This window comes from Platichthys flesus, chromosome 6 (assembly GCF_949316205.1).
Source record: "Platichthys flesus chromosome 6, fPlaFle2.1, whole genome shotgun sequence".
Lineage (NCBI taxonomy): Eukaryota > Metazoa > Chordata > Actinopteri > Pleuronectiformes > Pleuronectidae > Platichthys > Platichthys flesus.
In genome coordinates, this window is record NC_084950.1 from 27,288,748 (window position 1) to 27,316,258 (window position 27,511).

The 27,511-nt window shown below is 40.2% G+C and overlaps 3 protein-coding genes across 9 annotated transcripts in view; 2 read left to right on the top strand and 1 right to left on the bottom strand.

Moving 5' to 3' along the window:
- The window catches only part of ppp6r3 (protein phosphatase 6, regulatory subunit 3), a 30,519-nt gene extending 21,449 nt beyond the window's left edge, over positions 1 to 9,070 (top strand). For 3 of the 7 annotated variants that reach the window (XM_062390517.1, XM_062390522.1, XM_062390518.1), the window contains 10 exons: positions 757 to 811; positions 1,240 to 1,370; positions 1,515 to 1,630; positions 1,831 to 2,050; positions 2,196 to 2,293; positions 2,653 to 2,848; positions 3,739 to 3,756; positions 5,270 to 5,377; positions 6,274 to 6,348; positions 6,572 to 9,070. In XM_062390517.1, the coding sequence (XP_062246501.1) occupies positions 757 to 811; positions 1,240 to 1,370; positions 1,515 to 1,630; positions 1,831 to 2,050; positions 2,196 to 2,293; positions 2,653 to 2,848; positions 3,739 to 3,756; positions 5,270 to 5,377; positions 6,274 to 6,348; positions 6,572 to 6,623 (1,069 nt within the window). In that variant the 3' untranslated portion in view covers positions 6,624 to 9,070. The remainder of the gene's footprint in view (positions 1 to 756; positions 812 to 1,239; positions 1,371 to 1,514; positions 1,631 to 1,830; positions 2,051 to 2,195; positions 2,294 to 2,652; positions 2,849 to 3,738; positions 3,757 to 5,269; positions 5,378 to 6,273; positions 6,349 to 6,571) is intronic. The other 4 variants (XM_062390520.1, XM_062390523.1, XM_062390519.1 and 1 more) reach the window with 3 other exon arrangements.
- A 3,821-nt stretch (positions 9,071 to 12,891) lies between these two features.
- On the top strand, positions 12,892 to 22,442 carry tmem170a (transmembrane protein 170A). The gene is made up of 3 exons (XM_062390524.1): positions 12,892 to 13,119; positions 18,501 to 18,671; positions 19,118 to 22,442. The coding sequence occupies exons 1-3, from the start codon at positions 13,005 to 13,007 to the stop codon at positions 19,246 to 19,248; spliced, it is 417 nt and encodes a 138-aa protein (XP_062246508.1). The 5' UTR covers positions 12,892 to 13,004; the 3' UTR covers positions 19,249 to 22,442.
- A 2,491-nt stretch (positions 22,443 to 24,933) lies between these two features.
- LOC133955605 (cytochrome c oxidase subunit 8B, mitochondrial) lies at positions 24,934 to 26,515 on the bottom strand. The gene is made up of 2 exons (XM_062390526.1): positions 26,260 to 26,515; positions 24,934 to 25,199 (listed from the first exon to the last, which is right to left on the bottom strand). Exons 1-2 carry the CDS (start codon positions 26,365 to 26,367, stop codon positions 25,104 to 25,106), a joined length of 204 nt encoding a protein of 67 aa, XP_062246510.1. The 5' UTR covers positions 26,368 to 26,515; the 3' UTR covers positions 24,934 to 25,103.
- Between the last annotated feature and the right edge of the window lie 996 nt (positions 26,516 to 27,511).

A 27,511-nucleotide genomic window follows, 5' to 3' on the forward strand; every position in this document is an offset into this window, starting at 1 on the left:
GCCGAGTCCAAAGCACCATTCCAAAAACATTTGATATAAATGTGGTCTGTAACAGCCCTACTGTAGTGTTTGCATAATCCTGCTAAATAATATCAAACATTTGTTAATAAAAACATAGCCTCCTTAACAGAGGTAATAATTATTACAAAGGTTTAAACCCGGTTATAGTTTAGTTACTATGGATTATCTCTCCTTCATGGCGTCTAATCCATACTATAAACTGCCTTTTACTTTATTTTTTAGTGTTAGTATAACATCAATCAATCAATCAAATTGTATTTGTATAGCCCATATTCACAAATTACAATTCGTCTCATAGGGCTTTAACAGGGTGTGACATGGAACATGTCCCTTTTACCTTTGAGAGAGCTGGTCTAACAATATTCCTCTGTTTCCAGAATTAATGCTTAGTTTGGCTAAACTTTGAGCTTTTATTAATGTTTCCTGACCTTGGGAAACTAAGCAAGATTGAAAATGGCCATCTTGGCCTACGTGTATAAGTGCTTTTTATCCCCTGCTAGAGCCCCTGTGGGATTTATGTGCCTTTTTTATTGTTTACAACACAAAAAATGTACAAAAACAAGTCTGCTTCTTCAGCACTATCTTTGTGACCTTGAACCTGGCAAAGGACAAAATACATTAAAGTCTTTGCTGCAGTATGGAACATGAAGTATTATTGACTGTCTGCTTGTTGTGTAGCCATGTATGTGGATGCCTAATGACCCTAACTAAACTTTGTTCTCTTTAACATTGCAGTATTCCCTTTGATAGAATATCAGACATCAATTTTTCACTGAATACAAATGAAAGTGTAAGTACTTGGAAGAAATGAAATATGTTGATTATTAATATGGCATGTATTGTATTTCCTGATATCGAATTGTTAACATTCATTTAAATGCAGATTCCACAAAGAGATATAAGAAATGCAGATTATTTTTGGTGGATGTGTAGAATAAGGATTCATTTTGAATATGTGCATTTGAACCACAAGGAACAAACGCATGATGAAATGCAGTAAAGCATGAATTGGCTTAACTTAATATCCATTGAGATGGGTCTGATTGAGGCCTGCTGTGAAACTGTTATGCTAGGATACTAGAGGTTAACCTGTTAATGTCTGCTTCACAGCTCATGGTCTCTTGTTTTGTAGGATCCAACCCTAGTTTTCTGTGCAAGTAAAGTACATAAGACAGTGTTTTATTAGCTACCCCTGCATGTGCATTTTTGTAACCACAGGCAAACATAGCTTTGTTTGAGGCTCGCTGTAAAGAGAAAATACAGCAATTTGAAGATGCCGGTTCAGATGAGGAAGACATCTGGGATGAAAAGGATGTCACCTTTGCACCAGAGGCACAGAGACGCCCCAGGTCAGCTGACATGAATACACACAAAGGCGCGCAGACACACGCGTGTCCTCGTGTTGTGCTGAATACATGTCTGTTGTGACTTTAAACTTTAAGCCCTCTCAGAAAGAAAGAAAAATAGCCGTTTATCTATTGTGTCCATCTCAGGAGCTCAGGTAGCACAGACAGTGAGGAGAGCACAGATTCAGAGGAGGAGGATGGAAAGAGAGCTCCATTTGAAACATCCAATCCCATCACTGATGACAGAATGGAAGTTGACACAGGTTGGTTTACTTAGCTGACTTGGACTGGATTTGTTTTAACGTTTTGGATTTGTATTTAGCGCTGATAGTTAATGTTCTTTAATTATTATTTATTTATTTTAACAGCAATAGAAATGTTTCAGTGCTGGTGTACATTCGATATTTTTGTCAAGACCCTGCCTCTAATGACTAATTTTATGTATTTAAAAAAAAAAAATTAGGGCCAGTGTGGACAGCCAACTTTGATGACATCCCCATGGACACGGGTACATCCACAGCTCCAGCCTCCAGTCCCAGTGACCCTGCTGACTCCTCTCCTTTGTCCTCTTCCTCCACCACAATGACTGAAGTTCTTTCTGGGGAAGCATGGAGCACCTCTTCTACTCCCACCTCCAATTCTGAAACTGGCTGGGCAGATTTCTCCAACTTTACCCCTGTTAGGTAAGGCATCCTGACAGACTATAATATAGCTTGCTTTTAGTCTGCCAGCAGTGCTGCAGTAACAGCAGAGAATGTATAGCTTTTGGCTTCAGTCAATCTGAAATAACAATTCTAAGATAAAAAGAGAAATTGCATTTTTTTTCAGCCCAAAAGACCCACTAAGATGCAACTCTCCTGTTGCTATGGAAACCAGCATAGAGACAATGGACCCTCTTGGGGTCAATGCCCCCATTCAGCCTGAAGGTGAGAAGTCTTCAAATACATGTCCATATTGACAGCTAGAGTGACTTGTGTACACAGTTATGATCCTGTAACACACAAAAGAGGGTGCCCTCCCACATTCCGACATTATAAATGAAATAAGTCTTGGCTGCTGACCCAATTGTAAACAGACACATTTTGAAAGAAAATTTGACACTTGCTAATTAGTGTCATTTCTTTTGGCTTATCATTTAGTATCAGAATCTAAATTAATCAAAAATAACTTTGAGTGAATATGCCTTCTATCTAGGTAGCGTGAGTTGATAAGTGTTGAAAAAGCTACAATAATCTTGACCATTGGCACTTATGACCTCTTTCTTGCCACTCTTAACACCCCTCAGAAAGTGATGGCTGGTTGGGAACCAGTGTGGCTTCTCCCTCTCCCACCTCACCTAAGGATTGTGGGAAATCTAAAGCAGAGGAGGAAACCACCTGTTGTGAGCAGCGCAGCATTACAGAGACGGTCATCAATGGCTCCATGAAAGAAACAGTCAGCCTCACTGTTGACGCCAAGACTGAGACCGCCGTCTTCAAGAGGTTCGCCAAACTCATCCACCCAAAACAAATACTACATAGCTGTACTTGATGACTCGAAGTCATTACTAGCAGATTCCATGCTATGGATGTGGTCCTATCATTCTAAAAACCCAAGAGGGTAATATTGAAAAGCACTTACATTACAGTGTCTTCTATAGACATGTATATGACTACATGTTATGGTGTGTCTCATTAGTGTTGTCACATCTGTTTTCTTAAAGTGCCCTGATACTATACTTTGTCACGATTCCTGTATTTGCAGTGTTAAATATAACTACAAGATTGGAGACTGGCACAAGGCCTATTAAAAACATGTATTGGTTGGAGAGTGTTAAATTGAAATGTGGTTTTAAGATGCCTATGGCCAGCACATGATCTAAGAACCAATTACAACAAAATACCATCAGTTTTCTTTGTTCTTCCTCATTTAAACAGAGCCATTTGCTACTATCCTAGCATTTGTGCATCATGGTCTATTAGCTGAGCACAAAAATACCACACAGATGGGTAAAAACAATTTATAGGTCAGAAGTATACTGTAGGTGTGCTGCCTCAGCTGCTCGTTGGGCTGAAAGGAGAGAAAATAGTAGAGACTGAGAGACAATCCACATCTTGTCCATCTTCCACAAATTATCAAACTACAAATTTGTCACAGCCACCTTTGTGTCCACCAAGTACTAATTGTTTCTTTATCGAGTTTCAACAGTGTCTGCATATTGAAGTACTTGCTTATCCTAAATCAGCAGCTGTTGAAGGTGGTCATCCTCTTGTTGATGCTGCAATATATTGTCTGTCTGTCTGTGTAAATAACTGTCTGATGAACTGAGCGACACTTACAACCTGAGCTTCCTCTCTCTCTTGCTGTGCGTTGTGGGTGTGGTCTTCTTCAGAGTGTTGAAATCTTATCGGTATGTACAGCCAATCAGAGATCAGCCTGCAGCCGTGATGTAGTCTTGTCACGTCAACCACCAACTATTCTTTCCCAGTTTTGATCTTTGGTTTCAGCTCCTTGTTTGTTTATTTCATTATCTCCATTCTGCATGTTTTTTCTACAAAAGTTGTCCATTTCTGGATTCGCGTCAGCCTCTTGACAATAGCATTTTCAATGGTCTCAAACGGCTTGAACTATTATGTTTATTTAATTTCTATGATAAGTGTCTCCCACATATGCCTTTTGGCTCTAGCCCTTAGCCATGCTTCCCTTTTTAAGAGAATAGAAAAAAATGAAAATGCTAAATTAAAGGTGTAACTGCTTAATCAGGCACTGCTGATTTTAATGATGCATTTACGCGTTAGACCACCAGTCCGCAATGATGCATGTGTTCAAAGACAATTTGTAAAGAATTCTTATCATTACGGCCCTGCCAACTTGTACTCACATTTTTTTTTAATGCATATTTTTCTGTATTTTGGTCCTTTTCGGCCACTCAAGCTGCATTTAGCTTACTAACAGATCCTTCCAGGACGAACATGTTCTGAAAACCATGTTGAGTTGGCTGGCGAAACAGCCTACTGTATAAGGTTTCTTTTTGCTGATATATATAATTTCAGTTTACCTAGTAAAATTTCTTTAAATTGTATCTTCTATGCAAACTATAATGGAGACACCGTACCTCAATAACCTCAAACATGTTAATTACTCTACTGCATTTTATGTTACTTAAGACCTTAAGTATGTGCCAATGCAGTGGGAATCCTTAATATCTACCAAACAACTTAAGTTGGATTTAGACTTATTTTATTCCTTGTTGTAAGCATTAAGGATGGATATTATTGTTGTTACTACACAATAAAAAAACTTCTTATCAGGCACGACACTACCATTATGTTGCATTGTGTGAAAAACAGATGTTGTTCCACGTGTGTAACCATAACCAGAGATTATAATTGGGCACATATTCGTCTTGTAGCATGACAGCTTGTTTCCAGAAGTGACTAATGCTGAGCGATTGTTAATTATCATCACAAATGTTGGATTGTATTTCGGTGTTCATGAGTGTTTTGCTTTGATTGAGGCCTCATCGAGATCATTGGTGGTTCTCTGAGGCAAAGCAAGACTGACTGCTTGCACAATCAATTTTGGTCTAATCAGTGTCCAAATCCGTTCGTATGGCCACCTGCTGTTTGCTGGCTCTGTAACTACACAGTAGAAAGAGTGATGTAGCTCAACAACCAAAACAGTTGACTTTCTCCATTTGCTGTACATTTGATGCTTTTCCTTCATACTGCTCCAGTTAATCCCATTCAACACCTCCATCCTTTGTTTTACTTTGTACTCGATCAGTCAGTTCAGCATGCATCACAGTTCATGTCTCACTGTTTTTTTGTGTCTTTCTATGGGAAAGTAAGGGGTTAGTAGAAACTACTTCTTATTGTATTAATGTATATCTCTGTGTTTGTGTATGTACGTGTTTGTTCCAGTGATGAAGAGAAGAGTGCTTCTTCAGAGAAATACTCAGTAGTGGAGTGTGTGGATTTGGAAAGAACAGGCTTTAACTCCTCTGCTGCTGCCTGCTGTCCCAAAACAGGGTCAGACACAACACAGACAACTTGGCTAAAGAAAAAAAAGAAAAAATAACAACTATATAAATCTCTCTATTACAAAATGCTTACATTGTTGTCTTGATAGTGCATAATTCAAAAGTAACTTTTTTTTATCTTTGTTAAAAAAAAATTATCATAATTAATAAAGTCAACTTTTCCAGTGGAATATACCACTCCATAGGTGTTTGTCATTAAAAAAAAGGACTAAGTGTCCAGCAGAGAGGTCAGGATTACAATATCAGAAGTCAATTTAACGATGAAAAGTATATTTGGCTGTAGGTTGAACGTTAATCTGCAGTATTTACACAAAAAATCTGTAATAGTTGTATATCTCTTGAGCAACATATTTCCTCATTTTTCTCTTTAAGCTAAATATTGTGGAAAAACACAGAACTGTATTTTTGATTAATCACAATTTTTATTTTAATCAACTAAAATAGATTCTTATTGCTAAAAGTTATGTATGTCACTTGTTGCAAGTGCTTCAGTTAAGGCTGTATGGTGTACAAAATTGAGTTGTTACAATGTGCAAAAGTAATGTTTGTGTCTTTGCATTTAAATTAATAGGTCATTGTTTTTACTTTTTGATAACATGAAATGTGGTAAATTAAACCGGAACCTCAGACAGTTCTATTTTCAAGGAAAAAAGAGAAGTGTATGCAACTTTGATAATTTCCTGAATTAACTAAATCATCAAGATTCAAACTGTATTCGACTGTTAGAATAGAAATTAGACTGTCTCAGGAAATTAGTGCAAATATCAATCCTTAATTTAGCATTTACTATAAGTGGTTTCCTTTTGATCATGATCTATTTGAGTTATGTTACATAATTTCCAGATGAGCTATTGACAGACTCCACTCTCCTTTGTTAACTTAAAGCAGTGATAAGTGTCGGTCCACTGCAGAGATTCCCAATGGTCCTCTAGAGGGAATGGCAGCCATAGAGGAAGCCAAGTAAGTGAAAACTGTGGGAGAGGTTGATCCTGACTCTTTCCATGATATACCCCTAAATCATGGAACCCCCTCAAATGTCATAATGTGTAATGTTCAGTATACATCTTAACTCAGAGAAAAGTAGTAGAGTACAGCTAATTATTGTATTACTCTAAAATGTATGTAAATCTATTTCCTTCTGTCTCCTTAATGTCCATATCTTTATCTTTGTTTTTCTCTCCAGAATAGACCAGAGTGCTGTGTCTTCCGAGCCAGCTGTGAATGGGCCAGCATGAGGGTCGTCTATTGCCAGCCAATGGCCAGCCAATGGCGCCAGCCTGTTCTGCCACGCAGGGCCCTCCTGCTGGCTAACCAGCAGAGGCCACTGTTCAGAGCTCTACCAATCACATGCTCCACCAGGACCAGCAATACTCTTATCGGCTCATCAATGACAGTCACAGACAGGTGTACAGACACAGGATGAACTGAAGAGCAAAATAAGAGACAAATTCAAATGGATACTAGGTTCTTTTCTGCTTTTGTTTATATACTATTGTTCTTATGAGGTGATATCTGACTGATATCTTGCCACTCAAAATTAAATAGTAATGTTGCTATAGTTTAAAGAAATGATTGTATGAATAAAATATTTTATAAAAAGACAAATGTATACAGAAACATAAGATGAATTACCAGAGAAACGGGAATAGCACATTGGTGACCAAAGCAACTATAAAGCTGTTGTTAGTAGATCGATCTGTTCTCCTGCACAGAAGCCAGACACAACAGTTGCTTTATTTATAACTTGCCCACCATTGGTCTTTCTCTGAGCAAAGCTGCTCCTTCCAATTGAAAAAAACGTTTTAATTACCACACCGTTTTATTTTGCTGCAGATCTTCTTGGTAAATGTTTTCACATGTATTCTTCTGCATTGAGTAAGCCAAGCTTTTTGGTATTTTTTATTTATTTATTATGGAAGTAAAATTATGGTTATGTATTGATACTTGAGAGCCATACAAACACTCGCTCCCCTTCTAGTGAGCTGTATTTATGCTAACTGGGTTCCTACCTCATAGCTAGAATGCTCAGCAGGAGAGAAGCAGTTTGTTGTCAGCTGTTGTGGGAGCTGTAAATGCTTGCTGAGGTTGATGTTTTAGCTACAGTCCCCTCTCTTTGGCCCAGCACTCTTGATTATTTTATTTTTTCAAATTATTTTTAGACCAATAGTTTCTCTGAGCGTCTTCATTTTATATTACCCTTACATTTAGAACATTTAATTGTAGGATGACGACACTCTGCAAAACGGTAATTTCTTACCAGACATAACTTACTTGTCAAAGGGACATGACATAATAAGAAAAGTCAATTTGATTCAGTTTGTGTTAAGAGATTAATGTTTTGGAAAGGCTGCTCCAGGCAGCAGTGTCACATACTTGCACTGCATTCAGGCTGACAACTCTGGAGAAAGCGTTTTCACAGGCCCGTAAGCGCAAGAGCCCTTCCGGGTCCCTTACGTGCTTACGGGCGTCGCCCCATTTTTCAAAAATTTACGGCAAGGCTGTGATTGGTCTGCTCTACATCCCTTCTGGAGCTGCATTTCCGGTTTAATGCCCCATAATACATGGACAATTGTTGTTCGGTTGGAATCGTGAATACACTCTCTGCCATGGTTCACCGTGTGTTTGTAATGGAGAACACGACTGGTAGAAGGTAAAGAAACAGTCAACAACGATTGCCACACCCACAAAGAAGGCGTCTCTCAGGTCGTCTTCGACAAAAAGCATTACTCCGCCTAGTGTTCTGGCGCGGAATTGCTTTGTAAGACGCGCAACAGTTGGGGAAGCAGGAATGACAACGAGTCTTGCGCCACAGCGTCGTGAAAAGACGCAGACGCAGTCGCAGAAGCATGTTTCAGGCTTAACACACCAGAGCAGAGAAGCTGAACCATTTACTATTTTGACCAATCAAAATAGAGCCAGCCAACATTCCACGTAGATTAGGTGACTGGTAAAATGTTACTGTTCACCCTTGTTAAAAAGGAGGATTCAAAATCCTTCCTATAAAATTGTGTCTGGTGTTTTGGTGTCTGATATGCCTTCAACAGTTTGAATTAATTACTCAAACTGCCTGCATTATCTTAATTCTCAGCAGTAACCAAAGTAAAATATCCTCTCCAATGTAGACCTTTGTGCAGTGATGGTTCATCTTTGAAGTCCATTTTGAGTAAAGCATCTTTCAGAGTGCTCTTGTCAAAATAAACGCAGCTTTGGTCCTTCCTCCACTAAAAATCAACTTTAATGAGACTTTGTAATGATTGACTTAGTTTTCAAATTTCAAACTTGCTGTGGTTTCAGACAAACTCTAGTTGCCTCTGTATATATGGCCTTTTAGCTTTGGTTTGGTCGCCACCAACCCCTGAGCAAAATGTCTGTCTGGCTTTTGAGGTGCTATATGCTTAACCTTTTTAATATTATACATATATGACCAACTTTTGCATTTGACCAACTGTTGGCGAAATGGAACATGAGCTAGTCTTGAAATATGTTTAAGCATTACGGCTGAATATTACATGAGGTTAACAGAGCCTGACAAAGGCCAGTTACCAGAGCATCTACAAGCAGCTGGGATGAAATTAAGGCTGCCTTGTTTCTACAGAACCCTATCTCCACTTCAAATGTGTTCTCCCTAGAATCTTGGGATTCAGTGTTTGGCATTTGATTGAAAAATAAACTAGTTTTGTAACTCTGTTTCTGTACAATCGTTAGAAACAGAATAAGCTATTTACAACTGACAACTTGACCCCCACTTTTTGTCTGATTATTGATAAATTAAATTTCATCTTACTTTTTGAGCTCACTGGTCTTTGCAGATGGGTTATTAGGCTTGTTTATTTTTGCACAATCCCACCACAGACTTTTTTTTAATGCTCTCCATATGTGACCTTAATTGCTTAATATCAATAAGGCAATCATCCTTCAATGACAAATATTTGTGAGCTGCCAGTCAGTTTCTTTCATTGGATTAAATGTTTTACTGGAATATAAATGTGCCTTTAACGTGACACTGCATGAGGTGGTCTTCAACAGTGGCTGTCTTCTGGTGCTGTCCTTTGTAGAAAAGCAGCTTCTGAGCCCCGATTTAGGCACTGCTTCAACTTCACGGAGAAATCCTGGAAAAGGAAGGTCAGTATTTGTATTCCTCTGCCAGTGGCTGGAGGCATCCTGTTTTCAGATTATCTGTGTAATCCCTTGTAAACACGATATTTTAGAGGGATGGTTCACCCAGAAATGAAAATTCACTTCGTTGCTTGAGTCCACAAAAAAAGCTTTTGGATTTTCAGGGGTTAACAGTGTAGCAGCCAAATCCAATATAATTGAAGACATTTGTGAATTCTCTTTAGACATAGCCTAATAAAATAACAGCAAAAACATAACATGCCTCCTTACTGCTCGCACGGTGTCAGCCAATTGTCCCCAAGCCCGACATTCAAATTTGATTGGAACAAGTACATTTCCCCTGTGTTTTAAGCTCAAAAGTCCACCGGAAGTGGCTAAGCTAGCGGAATTAGCATTTACGACGGTCTCTCAGTGCACCTCGTCGGGATATATCAGAGCACATTTAAGCTTAAGAACGGGTGTAAATGACCTTTTTTCAAGGCAAATACTACCGGACCCTTGCATGATGCCACATGAGCAGTATGAAGGCATATTATGGTTCTGTTTCATTACATCTGAAGAAGGACTCGCCGTCGATTTTAATTGTATTGGCTTGTGCTCTAACAAAGTTTACCCCTGAGACTCCAGAAAGGTTTTGTGGACTCAAACAGAGTTAATTTACATTTTTGGATGAACTATCCCTTTAGAAACACCTTGAGGGAATTTCCTTTAAATTTGTTACAAATATTAATTTGGACATAAAAACTGTCCAAATTAATATTGGTGGTACTCCTAAACTGTCCAAATAAATATTGGTGTTACTCCTACAGCTCAGAGAAATCTTGCGGGAATTTCTTCAAAATTTGGTAAAAGCCTTCAGTTGGCCTCATACATGAACTTGGGGAATGTCCTCTACCCAGAAGGCCGGTCACGATGTGATAGAGAAAGTGCTGTTAAATTGTATGGCATAACTACTTCAAAGTACATGGGGTGGTCATTAAGGATAGAAAACCGCTATGTAACTATCCTGATTAGATTTTGGTGGTACAAGGTCACAGTGACCCTATCTTTTTAACATGATATATCAGGAAAACCAGGGAATTTGATTTAATTTGGTACAAACATTCACTCTATGATGACTTGATTAGAATTTGGAGATCAGAGGTCCAGTTTTCTCACCTCTCAAACACTTTTGCCTTGTCAACATGCCATCTTAAGAATGCCTGGAGAGAATTCCTTAAAATTCTCTAACTGACTCAGCGGTGTCTGTGCCCAAAGATAAACTCTGAATTTAACCCTGAACTATCTGATGAAAAGTCAGATAGGTTCCAGAAAGAGTCTGGTGGATGGAAAGTATTAAGCTCATTATAGCAACAGATGAGAGCCTTTATTTTATTCTAATGGTTTCAGAAATATCCAGAGGTATCCATATCAAGTTTGATTTATCTTAGAAAAAAAAAGGGTATCCATGTCTGACCAGACTTGTGTAATGAAAACTTTGAAGAATCTAATAAAAACATGTTAAAAATGGTGAATAGGCAATATTTATATAAATACGTTTCTAGTCTTGATGACCACTCGACCACTCACAGTCCAGTTTGCCATTCACCCACACATTCATAAAGTTCATCTATTGGAATTACTTTCTATGAAGGGCCATTCAGGGTTCAGTATCTTGCCCAAGGACCCTTTGGCATACAGATTGGGAAGACTGGAATCGAACCGCTAACTTGGTTGGAAGACGATTGCGCTGCCACAGCCGCTGAATAATATATAAATGCATCTGTTATGGGCACACTTGTTTTGTGCCCCACAGTAGATATTTGACCGAAAAAAAGCAGTTAATCTTTGATTTAAACTCAGTCAGATACTAGAAAAGGCAAAATACCTCAAAATCACATAATATAGTTTGTGACTAGATCACTGTAAATGTGACACAGAACTGTGGTGGATAACTTGCCTTGATGAAGTTGCCATGTATCAACAAAAGATGGATAGAAATATTTATTTTTGTAAAGTTAAACACATTCCTTAAAAAAATTGTTTTACTGTATCTACCTTTACCCCTGAATCAATTAATCATTTGAGAGTAAAATATATAGGTAAAAAACCTTTTTCCCGTTCAAGCCTTTTTTTGTAATATAATCATAGGTATAAGCGAGTGTTGTAGTTTACTCTCAGCTGGTGATGTTGGTTGACCCACTCCTGTTTCCTGTCAAAAAACCTGCTACAGTCAAGATTTGCAGTGGAGTGAGTATTTGCTAACTCAGACTCTCAGGTGGTCTGAACCCAGAGAAAACTAAAGAGTAGAGATTCTAACTATCATATTGAAGTGGGCATATGACTGGGGTTTAAGCTATCAACAAGCAAGTCTTGTTACACGACGATTACTAATAAATGCTCGCTTGGTGCTGAGAAGCTAACATTATATGGAGATGGAGATGGAGAGAGAAAATGAGTTAAAGCATCTGTTTTAGTGCTGATAACAAATACACATATCAGCTATTTAGAGACAAAATGTAAAAACAGTAAACCTGTTAAAAGCAGTAGCTGGCTATGACTGGGTGGCAGGATAATAAGCATTAATTAACATATATAGGGCATGCATGAGGTCTGCAATAGACCATGGCGGCATTGCTTGTGGAGCAGCAGCAAAGTCCTATTTCCAAAAATGGAAAGTTTGCAGTATATATCACTGTGTCAAAACCTATTAGTGCAATACTCATAGAAGCAGAAGAGATACCACTTGAGTTAAGAAGAGAAACGCTAGCACTACTAGAGCAGCTTGAAGGGAAGAAAATCCCTCAATCAAGACAATACCGGACTGCTGGGAATACACCAAGTTTCAAGGGCGTAGGTTTGGTAGGCTTAAAGAGACAGGGCTTATGAAATGGAGGACTTAAAGTTTACCAAGTCAACCCCAATACGTTACATTTCACCTAGACTATTTCCAGAGACTAAAGTAGCCATGAGTATCCTGGAAAATAAGAGATTGGTTTGCAGGTAAGGGGGCCATTAAAACAAGTGTGTATCTCAGGCACAGCTTTTGCAACTACCCTAAAATCTACACAGATGGATCTAGAGACAAGCTGGGGCATGTGGGATTTGCTGTGTATATCCCTGATTTCAAATTATCAATCTCCAAAAGATTATCCATCATCTCTGTAGTCACAGTAGAGGTAACTGCATTCATTATTAGGTTACAGTGGTTGGAGGAGGTGTTGATGGGGTCTAATGGGGGTTTGTGAGACAGACGGAGAGGGAATAAGAGACATCAGGAAGGCACTCGTTATTTTTAAAGAAGAAGGGGCTGATGGGTTAAATGACATGATGTTACACACTTCTGCACTAGGTGGCGGTATACAACTTAAGTTGTATGCGATCCGCTAGTAAACGGAGAGAAGAAGATAGACAGGAGAGAAAAAGCCTGCTGCTGTCAAATCCCTGAGCAACCAGTCTGATGGTTTCCCAGTCCTCTTGTCCAGCTGTCTCTCATGCAGTGTCCAGTGTCAGTGTGAGAGATGACGGACAGATACAGTGAGATCGGTTTTGTACAGCAAATACTCGGGTTGAATTTAGTGCCCAGGAAAAATGGCACACACCGTGGAAACGACACATCTCTCAGCGACTTCTCAGGTGGGCTAATGTTTGCTATCTTGTTAGCTACCAAAGCGTAATAACACCAGGTTGAGGAATATCGTACTATATGTTTCACGTTTTCCTTGTTAACCAACGTGTTAAATGTGGCGAGTTCTCTTGTATAATTACCCCTGTAGGTTAGTAGCTGGACGCACAGTTAGCATTGTTTAGGTAACTCCTGTACATTAATGCAGCGAGCTCACTTCCTGCTAACTCTCAACTGTTGTTAAAACAAACCTCTCAGTTGCCCCAAGCGATGGTTGATATAAGCTGTTGTGATCTTCCACGTTATTTCTGTTAGCTCCTGTCACCACCTTTAACTTGAATTATTAGCTGTATAATAACTTTACGTTACGTTGAATTACATCCCTGTGCGCTGCTATAGTTAGTGGCTCTGCTTAGTATTGGGGGAAGCCTGAGGTAAGAAAATGTCTGACCATTGAGCAACAAGTTAATTCAAAATCAGATCACTGTTTCGCAAAAAATGCAATAAAGTGAAACGTTTTCCCTCCTTACACCTGCTCAATCGGTTTATAACAAATTCATAGAGGTGAGCGTAAACTTTCAGCTTTAATTCAAGGGTTTTGATAAGAAATATCCCATAGAGTTTTCTGTAAACCCTGACATTACACATTAATGTATTAAAGCCTTTTTCATAGTCAATCATCAATCAAATTTTATTTGTATAGCCCATATTCACATATCACAATTTGTATCATAGGGCATGGTCCATTGATTGTGTCTCTAGTCCAAATACTAATGGACCCACCTGTAGTCCAGACATGCACAATAAGGGCATCAAGATAACATCAATATAAAAGTACTAATATGTATTTTCATTTTATGAGGTTTTGTTGACACCATACAGGAGCTATGTGGACCCCTTGTGTCCTGTACTTTTCTAGCTCAGTAAAGATTATGTATTTTCATGGATTAAGTTTGGGAAAGAATTATACATCTATATTATAACCAGTAATAGTAATGTGATAAATTAACTGCTGCTTTATTGATGTGCACATTTTCTAAGTGGCACCTAATATGATTAAGAAGATATTGTGGCTTGTCTTGGACTCAAAGGCTGAAGCACGTTACTTGGCCCTCTCCTGACTAGGACTTGAGTCATGAACATGTAGACTGTGCCGATGTGTGAAACTCTAATGGTGGTGGTTGGATAGTCAATCTGAAATCTCCCTTAGATGTTCAGTTCTGTTAAAATGTGGAGACTTCACCCACAGCATTGAATCCAATGATTATCATACTCGACAACCATGGCCCATCATCACCTACGTGGTACATTACATTACATTACATTTCATTTAGCTGACGCTTTTATCCAAAGCGACTTACAATAAGTGCATTCAAACCCGAGGGTACATACCAAGGACGACAAGAATCAAGAAAATACAATTTCTTCAAATAAAGCAAAACTACAAAGTGCTATAAGTAAGTGCCATTTAAGTGCTAGTAAAGTGTTAGTTTCAAAAAGTTGTTAGTGTTTTTTTTTTTTTTTTTTTTTTTTCATTCAAGGTAAAGTCGGAAGAGGTATGTTTTTAGTTTTCGGCGGATGATGTGTAGACTTTCTGATGTCCGGATGTCAATGGGGAGCTCATTCCACCATTTAGGAGCCAGGACGGAAAACAGTCGTGTTTTTGATGATTGTTTAGCTCGCAGTGAGGGAGCAACGAGCTGATTGGCCGAAGCAGAGCGGAGTGAACGGGGTGGGGTGTAACGTTTGACCATGTCCTGGATGTAGACTGGACCGGATCCGTTCACAGCATGGTACGCAAGTACTAGTGTTTTGAACCGGATGCGAGCAGCCACTGGTAACCAGTGAAGGGAGCGGAGGAGAGGAGTAGTGTGAGTGAATTTAGGTTGGTCAAAAACCAGTCGAGCTGCTGCATTCTGGATGAGCTGCAAAGGTCGGATGGCAGTAGCAGGAGGACCTGCCAGGAGCGAGTTACAGTAATCTAGACGTGAGATGAAAGCCTGGACCAGAACCTGCACCGCCTTCTGAGTGAGAAGGGGGCGTATTCTCCTGATGTTGTACAGCATGAATCTACAGGACCGTGTTGTTGCAGAAATGTTGGCAGTAAGGGAGAGTTGGCTGTCGAGTGTTACGCCCAGGTTCCTAGCCGTCGGAGTGGGGGTTAACACAGAGTTGTCAAAGTTAATAGTCAGGTCGTGGATGGGAGAGTCTTTCCCTGGAAGGAAAAGAAGGTTCAGTTTTGTCAAGGTTAATCTTCAGGTGGTGTTGAGACATCCACTGAGAGATGTCGGTCAGACAGGCAGTGATTCGTGCTGCTACCTGTGTTTCTGATCGGGGAAAAGACAGGATTAGTTGGGTGTCATCAGCATAGCTATGGTAGGAAAAGCCATGTGAGTGAATGACAGAGCCGAGGGAGTTGGTGTACAAAGAGAAGAGGAGAGGACCTAGGACAGAACCTTGAGGGACCCCAGTAGTGAGGGAACAAGGTTCAGACACAGACCCTCTCCAAGTTACCCTATAAGTGCGTTCATTGAGGTAGGAAGAGAGCAGGGAGAGAGCAGAGCCTGAGACACCGAGGTCCTGAAGGGAGGAAATAAGAATCTGGTGGTTCACTGTGTCGAATGCAGCAGAGAGGTCTAGAAGGATGAGGACAGAGGAGAGAGAGGCTGCTCTAGCAGTGTGAAGCTGCTGAGAGACAGCAAGGAGGGCAGTCTCAGTTGAGTGACCTGCCTTGAAACCAGACTGGTGAGGGTCAAGAAGATTATTGTGGTTAAGATAGGAGGAAAGTTGATTAAAGATAGCACGCTCAAGAATTTTGGAAACAAAGGGAAGGAGAGAGACAGGTCTGTAGTTATTTACTTCAGACGGGTCCAGGGTGGGTTTCTTCAGGAGAGGATTTACTCTTGCCTCCTTCAGAGAATTAGGAAAACAGCCAGTTGACAGGGAAGTGTTGATTAGATGGGTAAGAAAAGGAAGAAGGTCAGGGGCAATAGACTGGAGAATGTGAGAAGGGATGGGGTCAAGGGGGCAGGTGGTCGGGCGGGCGGAGGTTACCAAGGTCAGAACTTGATTGGGAGACAGGGGGGTGAAAGAGGAGAGCGAAGGGGACGAAGATGAAGTTGTTGGAAGTGTGGTTATAGAAGGAGGATCAGAAAATGAAGAGCGTATGTCATCTATCTTTTTGGTAAAGTAGTTGACAAAGTGGCTTGGTAGAAGAGAGGAAGGAGGAGGGGGACTGGGAGGGTTGAGGAGGTTGGAAAAGATGGAGAAGAGTTTTTTGGGATTAGAAAATGAGGCTTGAATTGCAGTTTGGTAAAAAGTGCTTTTGGCTGTGGAAATGGAGGCAGAAAAAGAGGAGAGAAGAGACTGATAAGATAGCAGGTCCTCCAGGTGTTTAGATTTCCGCCATTTCCTTTCTGATGATCGCATAGTGGCTCTGACGGCACGTACCGAGTCAGACAACCACGGAGCTGGGAGGGACTTGCGGACCTGTCGTGACGTAAGAGGACAGAGAGAGTCAAGAGAGGAGGACAGAGTAGAAAGGAGAATGTCAGTGGCAGAGTTAAGCCTGAAACATGCTTCTGCGTTTTCACGGGCCCGTAAGCGCAAGAGCCCTTCCGGGTCCCTTACGTGCTTATGTATCCCTCCTTACGTGCTGACGGGTGTCGACCCCCTTTTCTAAAATTAACGGCAAAGCTCCGCAAGCTCACTCAGCCCGCAAGGCTGTGATTGGTCTGCTCCACATCCCTTCTGGAGCTGCATTTCCGGTTTCATGCCCCATAATACCGGCAGAAATCACGGAAGATTTAGAAGAACGAATATGGACCAAATAGAAGAGCACTTGGCAGAAGATATCCGATAGTATGATCACTTGTATAACCTGCCATTGACTGGCGGATTTGTCCGCCAGAAAAAGGCTACGATGAGCCGCAGTGGCTATGTAAATAAACAATCGACGAAGAAGAAAGAAGGCGTCTCTAAGGTCGTCTCGACAAAAAGCATTACTCCGCCTAGTGTTCTGGCGCAGAATTGCTTTGTAAGACGCGCAACGGTTGGGGAAGCATGAATGAAAACGAGTCTTGCGCCACAGCGGCGTGAAAAGACGCAGACGCAGTCGCAGAAGCATGTTTCAGGCTTTAGGATGCACGAGTGAGAAAGAGTCAGTGGAAGGGAGGGCTGATAGAACAGAGGAGGCTAGAGAGGAAGGAGAGAGGGAACGAATGTTGCGACGGACAGGTACCGACTCTGTTGATGTGTTAAGGTTGTCAGTTCGAGATAATGGGAGAGAATAAGAGATAAAGAAGTGGTCGGAGACAGGAAGTGGGGTTACAGTGAGGTTAGATGTTGAGCAGTTTCTGGTGAAAATATAGTCCAGGTGGTTACCAGCTTTGTGAGTTGGCGGGGAAGGACTGAGTGAGAGAGCGAAAGAAGACAGTAAAAGTAAAAGGTCAGATGACTTGTCTGTCTGGATGTTAAAGTCACCCAGAAGGATAAGTGCAGGGCCATTTTCTGGGAAGTTTGACAGGAGGACGTCTAATTCCTCCAGAAAATCTCCCAAAGAACCTGGTGGACGGTAGATGACAACAATAGTTAATTGTACCGGTTGAGTAACAGTCACAGCGTGAAATTCAAAAGATGTTGGAGTAAAGATTGGAAGCGAGTAGAGAGAAAAACTCCATTTGTGTGAAATGAGTAAACCTGTACCGCCACCCCTACCAGTGGGTCTTGGTGTGTGGGTGAAGGAAAAGGCAGTGGAGAGGGCAGCTGGGGTGGATGTGTTGTCCGGTGTAATCCAGGTCTCAGTGAGAGCAAGGAAGTCAAGTGATTGCTGTGTAGCAAAGCCAGAGATGAAGTCTGCCTTGCGGGTAGCTGACTGGCAGTTCCATAGGCCCCCTGTGACAAGGTGTTGGGTATGTGTGGAGCGGGTTGGATAGATAAGACAGGAAAGGTTACGGTGTTGGTGTGAGCGAGTACAAGGCCTATAGTAACTACGATTAGAAATGCGCACAGAAATTATACACATATTGAAAATAAAAATGCAGCTTTATACTCAGCCTCCCCGAAGACTCCAACGAAAGACTCCTGTCTTTATCCTCCGAGTCTTCATACGATGAGTCTTCACAGACGCTGAAGCTGACGCTCCAAACAATTCCTGGTTTTAAACCAGGTGGTATCATATTAATTCTATGTATTCAGGTGTTTCCTTTCATTTGTCACTCCTATATTTGTCAAAATCGTTTCCACAGAGGAGATGTAGTGAGTGGAATGAGGAATCATGGTAATGAACAATTTCATAATCGGATTGAATTGCTCCAGCGTCATGTAGTACTGTTCATAATACTTATCTGATAAGCATGAAGTGATGTGTGACTGCATGACTGTGTTTGTCCAGAGATGTGGTATGGAGTGTTTCTGTGGGCAGCGGTTTCTTCCCTGGTCTTCCACCTGCCTGCAGCTCTCCTCTCCCTTGCCACGCTGCGTCAGCACAAGATGGCCCGATTAATGCCCATTGCCATCCTCCTCATGGGCATCGTGGGACCAGTGTGTGGGGGAGTTCTCACCAGTAAGTTATGGGGAGGTGCTCTATTAGTTGACTAAATAATTAAATATTTTTACTCTTGCTAGTTGGTACAAGAAGTTCTAATTAGTTAAACAAATTGATTAATCTACTGTTGTAACTGTTGAACCTAAAAAGTTAGGCAGCCTCTGGCAACCTGCCGGAGCTGCATCCCTCTCTTTATGCCTTAATGCCCGATTGTAAAGCATCCAGGTCGAATAATGGAGAGACAAAATCTGGTAAAACTGGCACAATTTGACAGTATTTTGATTTAGAAAATTAAAATAATGTTGACTTTAAGCACTGTCAGAATGTATCATACATCAATGAACTGTTATTTTGTAATCGGAAGTGTTTGGAAAAGAATGATCATATTTCTTCTTATTATTAATATATCAGGTCAAACTATGCAGTTAATTTACACTTGTATAATGTTTTGTCATATTTTTAAGGTGCAGCCATCGCAGGCGTTTACAAGGCGGCAGGGAAGAGGATGATCTCTTTGGAGGCTCTTGTTTTTGGGGTCGGACAGTCCTTTTGTGTCCTCATAATCTCCTTCCTCAGGGTCCTCGCCACCCTTTAGCATAGCTGAGGCTTGTCTGGGTTGACCTGATGCTGCTGGATCACTCTCACACCACCTGCACCCAAATTTCACATGGTACATTACTGCATCCCGGCAAATCCTGGGCCACATGTGTACCAACCAGATGTGGGTCGTGATGTCACTTCCTGCTGATGGAGCAGGAACAGAACAGATTTTAGTCTACTATGAAGAAATAAGCAGCAGGTGTTGTACAGCACTAAGCCTTCTAATTAGCTGTCGAGAAATCTATATGATGTCCCTGTAAGACAGCTAAAAACTCTATTCACATCACACGGCAGGTATACACTACACAACAGCAAAGACAGTTTATTTAAAAATGACAAATAATCATTACACACTTAATTAAAATGGATGCAGTTTTTCCTGTGTAATGTCGAGGCAACATGATGTTGTTCTGCAGTAGTATGCCGGTGACATTAACCTCTTAGGTTCTGTGTTTGTGTTTTTTTATAGTTGTAAGGACCAATTTGAGACTTGGACCTAAGTAGTGAGGACATTTAGTTTTAGGGTTATGACTGAGGTTCAGTTAGCATTAGGATGAGCTCTGGCGAAGCTTTGGAGTTAGAGATGTAGTTTAGGTGATTGAGGCCAGGATCTGCATAATGTCAATAAGTGTCCTCACAGAGACAGAGGTACAAGCACACATGTCTAATTTGAAGGTTTAAATGTGCACATGTTCTTTTATTAGGGATCAATATGATAGTGGGACGCACATTGATTATATACATTTGATTTGTGCTGAGGGATGCTGTTGTTAAAGATGGGTGAACAAGTGCAACTTTGTTGCTATTTAGAATTCATAACTTCTTCCAACTGGATTTTTATTCTCAGGCCAGCCCCATGATTCTTTGTGATGTCCAAAGTGATGGCATGCTGCTAAATTTTTGTTTCCTTATTTACGACAGCTGACATTTTCAATTCAGTTGCACTGTTAATGTGCTAATGTACACTGTACATGATATGATAAACATTGTTTTTCGTTGTATACTGTGAAACCAGCTGCAGCCTCTATATATGAATGTTGGACTCCATGCAGTAACTGGATAACAGTCATTTTAGCAGATGCTCTTTTGATACAGGAAGAGGATGGTTTTATGCAAGATCCTGGCTTTTCCGTTGAGGCCTTAATTTCTATTTTCTAATATCCAAAGTGGTGTTTTCTCTTCAAGGCTGTCTTTCTTTCTAACCATTTCTACTGCTACCCTTTTGTTATTCCTCCACATTTTTGTTTAGAACAATTCAAGTTGGACTGCCTGTCTTCTCTAGGTTTTAAATCAGCAATTCAAATTAACTGCCACCTGTAATAAGTTATGACACCGTTGAAAATTTTAACTTGTGATCACACAGAGAGAGAATGTCTTCATAGTTTCTCAGCTCAACTTCTTAGTTTGTCGGTTTCTGTTTAGAGTGAATTGATTACAGACTGTTGTCAGTTTTTCTGACAAACCCAATCACGACCTAGATCTTTTCCAATCTCTTTGAATGATATGTATTTTGTTTGTTCGTTTTATTCCCAAGTCTTTGTAGACGTTCAATCTTTTTGACCAAATACAGATTGCTCATATAAGTGTTAATATGATGTTTCGATGATGGTGTTAAGTGTGTTGCCCTGTACATCAGTCACAACATTCCAACCAGTTAGTGGTTTGAATGCTGACAGGTCCCATATACAGTCTATGTGCATGCCGTCAGGTTTTATTGTATTTTTATTGGCTAATTGAGTCCCACAGCTATTTTTTTCTTGTGGAAGCGGACATGCGTTTTGACATCAACTTCACACATGTTCAACTTTCATATACATCCAAATTATTCTTTGTTAAAAGTGATGCAAGTAATGACTTGACCTGCTAAATTAGCTGACACCACTTACAGGACTGTATTTAATGTTGAGCACAAGTCTCCTCTCCACATGATTTGTCTTTGGTTTGGAATTAATATTTAACTTTAGTAACTTTGTTTTTATTTAACTAATATTAAACCAATATGCAGTTAATGGAATTAAGACACTCAAGCTACCACACGGTGAACTTGGAGCAGTTTCCAGCTTCATCTAGTCAACAATAATTTTTTTTTGCATAAATGGAACAGAAACAAGACAGCTGTTAAAAAACCAGTTAGAATTTGTGGAGCTAAGATGGAGTAATAGAGACTGGACATGATCAGAAACCTCCACTTCTCTACCATTGATGAACTTGAACAGCTGTACACCAGCCATGCTGCATCAATCATTAAAACCAGTTGGCTTAAAGTTAGTGGACCAGTTGTTCAGAATGCCTTTGAACAAGGGTTAGGAGCCTTTTAACTTATGCAATGGTATAGAAAGCAGATAGCAGGCATCATCATCATCTCCTCAAAGAAGTTTTTAAACCCCTGAAACCAAAGATTGCTTTAATTCTTCCCATTGTACATCACTAGCTACTCTTCAGTCGAGTAGTTTACTTCCATATGAACAGTTAGCATCCTGATGCATGTAAATATGCAGCAAATCAATCTGAAGCTAGAATGCAGAAGTTTCTGATTTAAGTTCAAGTAAAATATCTTCATCTGATTATCTAAAAATGGGAAATTGCCATAATTAGAGAATGAGTAGACATTGATTACAGCACAGTTGGATTGTTAAGAGCAGGTTACTGACGTTGAGTACAATTAGGACCAACATGGGACAGGAGTATTTCTAGACAGTGACCATGATAACCATTATTTGACTTTAGGGAAATAAATCATATTTCTCTAATCTTATTTCATTTACAATTTTTCATAGGTTGTCTTCACATTATGCACCAAGATGAGATAATTCCCTTCCGCACCAAACTGTAATTTCTTAAAATGTCGCTTCATTGAGACTGATTTTATCAACAACGGAGGAAACTCAGCTCATCTCAATGTATGTTCTGTATATGCACAATCCCCTGAGATAAGAAAAATTAAACCATTTTTGGTACTACAAAGACTTGATGGAGTGGAAAATCAAATCAGTTAATTGAAATGTGTGGCTGATGCAGGAAGAAATGGATGGTTGTGTTAATCCCATGGCCTTGCTTTTTATGATGTACATTTTGGAGAATTTAATTTTTATGGTTGTGTAATTAAGGTCCTTGAGACCTGGAGTTATCTTTGGTTCTGTTTCTGCATCTAACACTGTGACCTTAATAAATTCAGTCTGGATATTTTCACTTCTGTTTCAAACTAGTTTGCATCAACACTAATCCATCTCGACTGGAGACACTGATACAACTGTCATGTTGTCTGACCTTACAGACAATAAACGTGTTTTCGTGCGTGTCTTGTTGTGTTTGGGAAAAATCCAAAACAAGTGCTTTAATTTGAACTGTTAAATACAACAGTTTGGACCACTCTGAAAATATAGGCGGCCTCCAAGGACCCGCTCTCCATGTAAATACACAGTGTTAAGATACAAAAGGCCCATTCTAGGGTAAACGAGCCGAGAAATGTGGAAAATGTTAAGCCCCAAAACTAAAAGAAGATCAAGTAACTAATAAACGTAGCTGCTCAGTGGATGCATATGTCTGACCGTCTACCACCAGGAATAGCCAAGAGAAAATGAATGATAATTTGGGGATGTTTGGAAAAAATACTCATGCAAAGTATTCACGCAAACCCTAAATAGGCTATAAAGTAAATGGTTTGTATTCATATAGCAACACAGTGAAGACTATCATCAAGTGGTGAAAATATTGCACAACAGTGACATTACCAAGAACTGGACGTCACTCCAAAGTTGATGAAAAGACGAGAAGAAAACTGGTCAGGGAGGCTTACAAGAGGCTGACAGTAACATTAAAAGAGTTGCAGGAATTTCTGGCAAGTACTGGCTGTGTAGTACATGTGACAACAATCTCCCGTATTCTTCATATGTTTGGGCTCTGGGGTAAGTTGGCTAGACGGAAGCCTTTTCTTACCAAGAAAAACATCCATGGCCGGCTAAATTTATCAAAAACATACATGAAGTTTCCAAAAAGCATGTGGGAGAATGTGTTATGGTCTGATGAAACCAAAGTTGAACTTTTTGGCCATAATAATAATGTATGTTTGGCGCAAAAACCACACTGCACATCATCCAAAGAACACCATACCCACAGTTAATCGTGGTGGCACATCATGCTTTTGGGCTGTTCTACTTCAGCTGGAAGGTGGAGGGAACTAACAGTTAAAAATACAAGTCAGTTTTGGCACAAAACCTTCAGGCTTCTGTTCGAAAGCTGAAGATGAAGAGTAATTTCACCTTTCAGCACGACAACGAGTCACCGACCCAAAGCATACATCCAAATCAACAAAAGCATGGCTTCACCAGAAGAAGATTCATGTTTTGGTGTGACCCAGCCAGACCCCAAACCTGAATCCAATCGAACATCTGTGGGGTGATCTGAAGAGGGCTGTGCAAAGGAGATGCCCTCGCAATATGAAGGATTTGGAGCGCTTTTGCAAAGAAGAGTGGGCAAAAATTGCCAAGTCAAAATCTGCAATGCTATAGATTCCTACTCCAAAAGACTGAGTCCTGTAATAAAATCAGAAGGTGCTTCAACAAAGTATTAGTTTAAGGGTGTGCACACTTATGCATCAAGGTAATTAAAGTTTTTTATTTTCACTTAGTTTTTCAATTGAATTCTTCACGTTATAGGTCACATTAAAGGTGGAAAAAGTTTGGACATGATTTATCTTTGGCTCATTTCTTTACATCACAAAAACCTTGCATTATATTATATCCACTGTAGTTCATCGTGCTGTTCAACCTAGTTGCATTATATGGGGAAACATTTGTTGACCAGCACCACAAACTACATCGTCCAGACTGAGTGATGCACGGGATTCTTCATGGTTTGTAAGAGGGGGCAATGTGCACAAAGGCTGAAAGCCAAGTCATTTTACTGTAAACAAGCGACATGTATCAGTGTAATTTTTCTCTGATGGACAAACACAGAAAATAAGTGAATTCAATTATAACTGTCAAGGTAATGCTATAAAATAACTTTTGGTTTATTCCTATGGTCCTCATACCTGGTTTAGTGTTGCTCAAGTTTTACCAGATTGAAATGGTGTAAAATTAATTTATAGAGTAAATTAAGTGCCATTGGTAATTATTTTTAGGAAATAATCTTTCAACTGGAACGTTGTGGTGATTTTATGTCCTTTGTCTGCCCCTAGCGGTGAACAGTGGGAACTGCAATAAAACCAACAGCACCGATTTAATCCTCAGTTCAGAAATGTAAATAATTATGCAAATAACTGAGAAAAACCACATGTGTTTTAAGTGAACCAACATAATATTAGCTGTATAACTAGATGTAAAATATAGTTTATATTCAATAAATGGGACAGTGGTCAGAGCTTAATGGTAAATGGTCTGGAGTTGCATCATTGGGCAGCTCTTTTTTTTTAATCTTTGGGTTCGGAACCTTACCCAAAGAAACTTCGGCAAGCAAGTGGGGACTAGATTCAACTAGCCCCCTAGCCACAGCCTCCAATGATGATTATTAATTATTTTCTAAGTAAACATTTAGTCTATCAATAAAAATAAACAACAGATACATCTGTTGTGAACGTAATCTGTAGTTGTAGGCCTGAAACGTTTATCAGTGTCATTCTAACTATATGTTTGGTATATATGATTATGTAAAATGAAACATCACACACACTGAGCCGTAGTCTATGTATTGAGCATTAATTTATTAGTAAGAGATTGACAGGTGCAGAGGAGGTGGGTAGGAAGGAACAAGTGAATCTCATCTGTTTATGAGAAACACAGCAGAATGAGATGTGGAGGGAGGCTCGGTTGACAGAGCGGCTACTGTCATCAGCATCTTCAGGTGTGATATCTACTGCTTCTTCTTGTAGTCCTCCAGGTGAGCCAGGATCCAGCCGGAGGGGCCCAGGATGGCCACAAACATGGCTGTCAAAGCTATGACCTGCTCCTGTGAGACACCAAAGGGATTGATTAATAATACTACAATACATTTTTTACACATCATTACATTACATTTCATTTGGCTGATGCTTCTATCCAAAATTTCTTACAATAAGTGCATTCAACCATGAGGTTATAAACAGTGCAATTTTCTTCAAGAAAGCCAAACTACAATATGCTATATGTATATTTATTGAATTTGCCTTATGTTAGCCTTGAATACATGACTCTATGTAAACTAAAACCAGTATACTGTGAGGTAACCTTCAGGTTCCAGACCAGGAAGTATCTGATAAATAATCAGATTAACCAAACAAGTCTAAAGTCCAATGTAGTAAAAAAAAAGGAAGGGGGGGGGGGGGGGGGTTATGGAGAATTATGGCCGGGTGAAGTTGGACATTTCAGTCACTTTATAATTCCTTGGGCTGATAATATGAGCACAGGTTTCATATAAAGTCTGTGTTTCACTCTGTCTGGTCTTGGTTTGTCTCAAGGTCAGTAACTTGGCTCCTGCTGAACGTGTTTACACACTGTCCTCACATCAAACCTGCACTAGTATCAAACTTCTGCTGTGCTCACTAACCCTTTCTTCTATATTTTTGTACTGTGATTAATGGGAGCACTTATATTAGAGACGGTGTCTGTGACTTGCTGTTTGTGTGTGAGCTGGCAGACGTGTGTACGTGTTGGAATTACGCGGAATAATGGCGAGATACTGACGCACTTATCTGACGTGTTGAATATATAGACCTATTTCCCTGGTCGCCTGATAAAGCATTCACATCAAAATGGTCAGTATCTCACTGAAAATAATATTTTATACACATGAATATTATAATTATTAGTATAGGCGAAGCAATGGTGTAAAGTCTGTGTAAAAGCTGAGTAACAATGTGTGGAACCATTACAGTTTGGCGCAGTTGAGGTAAAATCATACTATTCTGCGTCTCAACAGGCTGAGGTGCACCGTCGCAGAATAGCTCCCGGTGATGTGTGTTACTGCTGTTCGGTCACAGGACCTGTTGTCTGGGCGCATGTTGTGTCAGTGGAGCCGGCAACTCACTCACCCCTGCAGTGACAGTGTGTTTGGCAGGTTTGGACGTCAGGTTAGCCACAGGGACCAGCTGCGTCCTCAGCGCGCTCCTGAACAGACGGGACACGGCGGGCAGAGACATTGTGAATGGTCGGTGCTGCAGACACGAAGGACCGGAGGAGAAGGAAGAGAACCGGAGAAGAGGGACGACAGGCGGCTTTACCGTTACTCACACTGCTGGTCGACTTCCAGGTTTCATCTATCAACATGTATGTGTGTATGGGTGCGTGCGTGTCTGCGCACATTACGCCGTGGAATTTAATTGGTCGTCTCAACTCCCACCACATGACACCATAACCGATGAGCGCGGAACGTGTCCTGGTTTAACCCGGAGCTGTGAGCTCTCGTTCAAGAAGCTGCAGACACTGAGTGGTTCACTACTGGAGGTTAGTAACAAGTCATGGAGTTGGAACAATACACGTATGTTCCCCTCGTTTCTTTGACAACAGGTCTGCCTTAACTTCAGACCTATTCAAACACTCCTATGGTCAAACAGTGGTACATTTCATTTCGCTGACGCTTTTATCCAAAGCGACCTACAAGAAGTGCATTCAATCATGAGGGTTCAAACCCAGAACAACAAGAATCAAGAAAGTATAATATTATTCAAGAAACCCAAACTAAAAGTGCTATACGTAAGTGGCATATAAGTGCTACTAAATCTCTTTTTTTTATTTTTGTATTCAACGTATAGTCGGAAGAGGTGTGTTTTTAGTTTGGGGCGGAAGAAGTATTGACTTTCTGCTTTCCTGATGTCAATGGGGAGCTCATTCCACCAATAAGGAGCCAGGACAGCAAACAGTCGTGGTTTTGTTGAGAGTTTAGCTCGCAGTGAGGGAGCAACAAGCCGATTGGCAGAAACAGAGCGGAGTGAACGGGCTGGGGTGTAACATTTGACCATGTCCTGGATGTAGACTGGACCCGATCCTTTCGCAGCAAGGTAGATAGATAGATAACTTTATTCATCCCGAAGGGTAATTAAGTCGTCGTAGCAGCCGGTACATTTCAATACAATAAAATACAATACAATAGAATAAAAAAAAACAGAAACACAAGATAAATAGGTAGATAAGGTGCAGTGGCAAGATGATGGTAATAGTACTGATGATATGCTGGTAATGTTATTGTAAGACAGTATGTAAAAATAGTACAGTATATATAGTATATAACATAATATATATTTATATATGATAGTGATTATACCAATATAATAGCAGTATATAGTA